The sequence below is a fragment of the Anticarsia gemmatalis genome, chromosome 23 (genome assembly GCF_050436995.1).
Source record: "Anticarsia gemmatalis isolate Benzon Research Colony breed Stoneville strain chromosome 23, ilAntGemm2 primary, whole genome shotgun sequence".
Lineage (NCBI taxonomy): Eukaryota > Metazoa > Arthropoda > Insecta > Lepidoptera > Erebidae > Anticarsia > Anticarsia gemmatalis.
Genome location: NC_134767.1, coordinates 2,930,603 through 2,933,663, shown reverse-complemented (window position 1 = coordinate 2,933,663; position 3,061 = coordinate 2,930,603). Strand labels below are relative to the sequence as shown.

Sequence of the window (3,061 nt, the reverse complement as noted above, 5' to 3'; positions counted from 1 at the left end):
TTATAAAGAATACAGTTTTTGAAGTTCGCTCTAAATAATAAATAAACCCGTTAAAGAAAACATATACTATGTATAAAAGTGTTTATTTTTAATCATTATCCTTTATAGATTACTTTGTATACCTACCTATAAAGCTATAGTTAAGTGCATCAAATTTAAAAACAACGAATCCTACCTGTATGTTATGTATAATAAATGTTAAATATATATTTACGAATACATACATATATGTTGTTTCTAGTAAAAACAATGAAACGATGATGTCTATAATTCTAAAGTTAACAATAAAACAAATTGATTTGCTTCAAATATAAAAATGAAATAGTCAGAGAGCCTGTTGTACATAAAGAATTAAATATAAAACCTGATCTGCACTACAGCCATGACATTAATAATAAGGAAAGACACGAAACTACAGATAACTCGCAGAGTGAACGGTATCGCGCGCCACAGGGTGTACTGGAGAGGCCGTTGTTTCATTATACGAAGAACAAGCTGCAACTCTGATCTTTCACGTTCATCTGAAGATAAATTAAGAAATAACAATAAGATTTTGAACAGAAAATTTACATCCAAAATTAGTATTACCAATTATTTCGTCATGTGGACTTAACTTTTACGCGTGTCCACATGGTGAAACTTAAATGAAATCATGTGATGTAGAAATTACCATTAATGTCAGGCTTGTTTCTCGCATATTCGGTTCGGCAATATTTATCGAACAACAAAACTGACTCGACTCACTTGTCCGGCTTGTGCCGATGGGTTTCCTCTACTCATATTTGGCTTTGCCCTCCAGATAGGCCGATTAATGCCGAACCGAATATGTATGTAGCAAACCTTATGAAGGTTACCATATTGGTCCGAGATATAGGTATAAAACCAGTAAAGAATAATAAAAAAAAGAAATAGAGCCTGCTAATAGCTTAAACTTAACAATATATTAAGATTTACTAACAAAAAATGAGTCATTGTTACTTGAAATAAATAATATTCTATTCTAAAAAAAATGATAATATAATTAGTAAATTATTTGTTCTGTTTATTGTTACCACATCTCAATACTAGTTTATTCGTTAATTTTGATGGTGCTTTGCAATTTTTCTATTTATATTTGCAAGTCTTCACAGTCAACAAATTAAAAGTTCTATACTTACTTTTGCTTTTCATACAATTCTGAATGATGATGACTTTTATAGTATTCATATCTTGTACCACTAGGTCCATAAATGATACTATTGCTATTAGGAAGCAATACATCTGGGGTTCCGTTCCTACCATATTGAATGTCGTAGATGGGCCCTGGAAAATATGTATTAGAAATTATTCTATCTTTAGGAACTGAAACAATGAACAACTGGACAATGAAATAAACTATGACTAAAGTTAACCAGCAAACAACATACTTCAAAAAATGTAATAAGAAGAAGAAAAGTTAACTTACATTTTCTTTTAGTTCAGTAACTGCTTGAAAACATTCTGTGACCAATCTAGGCATTGAGCAGACTAAACAAAGACATTGCTGGAACAACAAAATTAAAAGATAAAGTGCATTTTAAGGTAGTTATACTAATAGACAGTAACACACTTTCAAATAAGTATCGGATATCTTATCAGGAGGAATTTCTTCAATGATATGCTTATATTTGCTGCTACCAACATCAACTACCAAACACTCATCTATAATCCGAGAAACTAGTCCTTAGATGGGTAAATAATATTAGCTTAATTCCTTACCATACATTTGACAGGATAATCTGTATCTTCAATGAAATCTAAAATCGCTTCATACATCTGCATATACTTCCTCGGCGAATACTTTTTCACTGGAGCGTTATCAAACCCTTGAGATAACAATGTATTCTTAAATATCCTCACCCGCAAATACAGCAAGTAGAAAATCATAAAATTGCTGTACTGAGCAACATCTATTGCCAGCCAAGTGATATTCATTAAAATAATACCGAGATACTCGAAGCAAATTGGATGATTAATATAACAAAACCTACAGCAACTTAGGATTCTGTACGACACCCACAAAGCAAGCGTGCGGTTAATGACCTTTCTAAAGAGATTGTACATTTTCTTCGCACACGGCATCGTATCAACAGTGATTCTCATAAAACTTTTGGAGAGAAATTCGTCTTTTGTTTTCAAAGATAGATAACAGTAGACTGCATATTGAAGCACCGGTACAGCACGAGTTAGAAATTCTAAATGGGCTGTCAACCTCCATGTAACAATGCAAATACAACTGACTAATATTATACAGTACAATTTTAATAATACTTGTATATTTGGAGATGAAAATACATTATTATAGAAGCCGAAAATTAGTCGTATGTATAATATTGGCCTTAAGTTGTATACTTGAGGACGCGAGCTCACCATTTTCGATTTGTTTTACTGAACTGCGTTTGACCAATGTTTTCTATAAAATATTCATCGATAGTTTAATATACTAAGTGGGCTTTTGCTGTTTATCGTTGAGTGCTATCGGTGATAGGAACGAAATTTAGTTTTAATATTTATATGACAGTACGTTCTGGTTCTTGACTAGCTGTTGACTGATATTTATAATTGTTGTCAAATACACAATAGCGGCATAGTCTTGGTGTGTAATTAGTATCATTTAAAATAATAATAAATAATTATTTCATACTAGCTGACCCGGCGAACTTCGTACCGCCTAAAATATGCAAAATTAAATGTTGATTTTTCAATATTTCGGAAAGATTTTCTTAATATTTTTTCCGTAAGAACCTTCTCTTTATTAACAAATACTACACAAAATAATTAGTAAAATCGGGCCAGCCATTCACGGGGTTTTTTTTAAGACTCTTATTGCCGTCCTAATAAAGCAGTCATTTGAATAAAAAAATTATGACGTACTCATATCAATGGGTTAAGAAAACTGTGGTTGGTACAATGAGTGGGACAATAATATCAATATCTTTAGTTGACGCTTATTTATATACTTCAAAATAATATAAAATTCAGTGTCGTAACGACCAAAGACACATGCTGTTAATTTTACTACAAATTGATCTACTAGAACTCA

At 31.6% G+C, this 3,061-nt stretch overlaps 1 protein-coding gene across 1 annotated transcript; it reads right to left on the bottom strand.

Moving 5' to 3' along the window:
• Positions 1-351: 351 nt before the first annotated feature.
• LOC142982974 (uncharacterized) lies at positions 352-1,953 on the bottom strand. The gene is made up of 3 exons (XM_076129730.1): positions 1,738-1,953; positions 1,445-1,522; positions 352-531 (listed from the first exon to the last, which is right to left on the bottom strand). The coding sequence occupies exons 1-3, from the start codon at positions 1,951-1,953 to the stop codon at positions 352-354; spliced, it is 474 nt and encodes a 157-aa protein (XP_075985845.1).
• Positions 1,954-3,061: the final 1,108 nt, after the last annotated feature.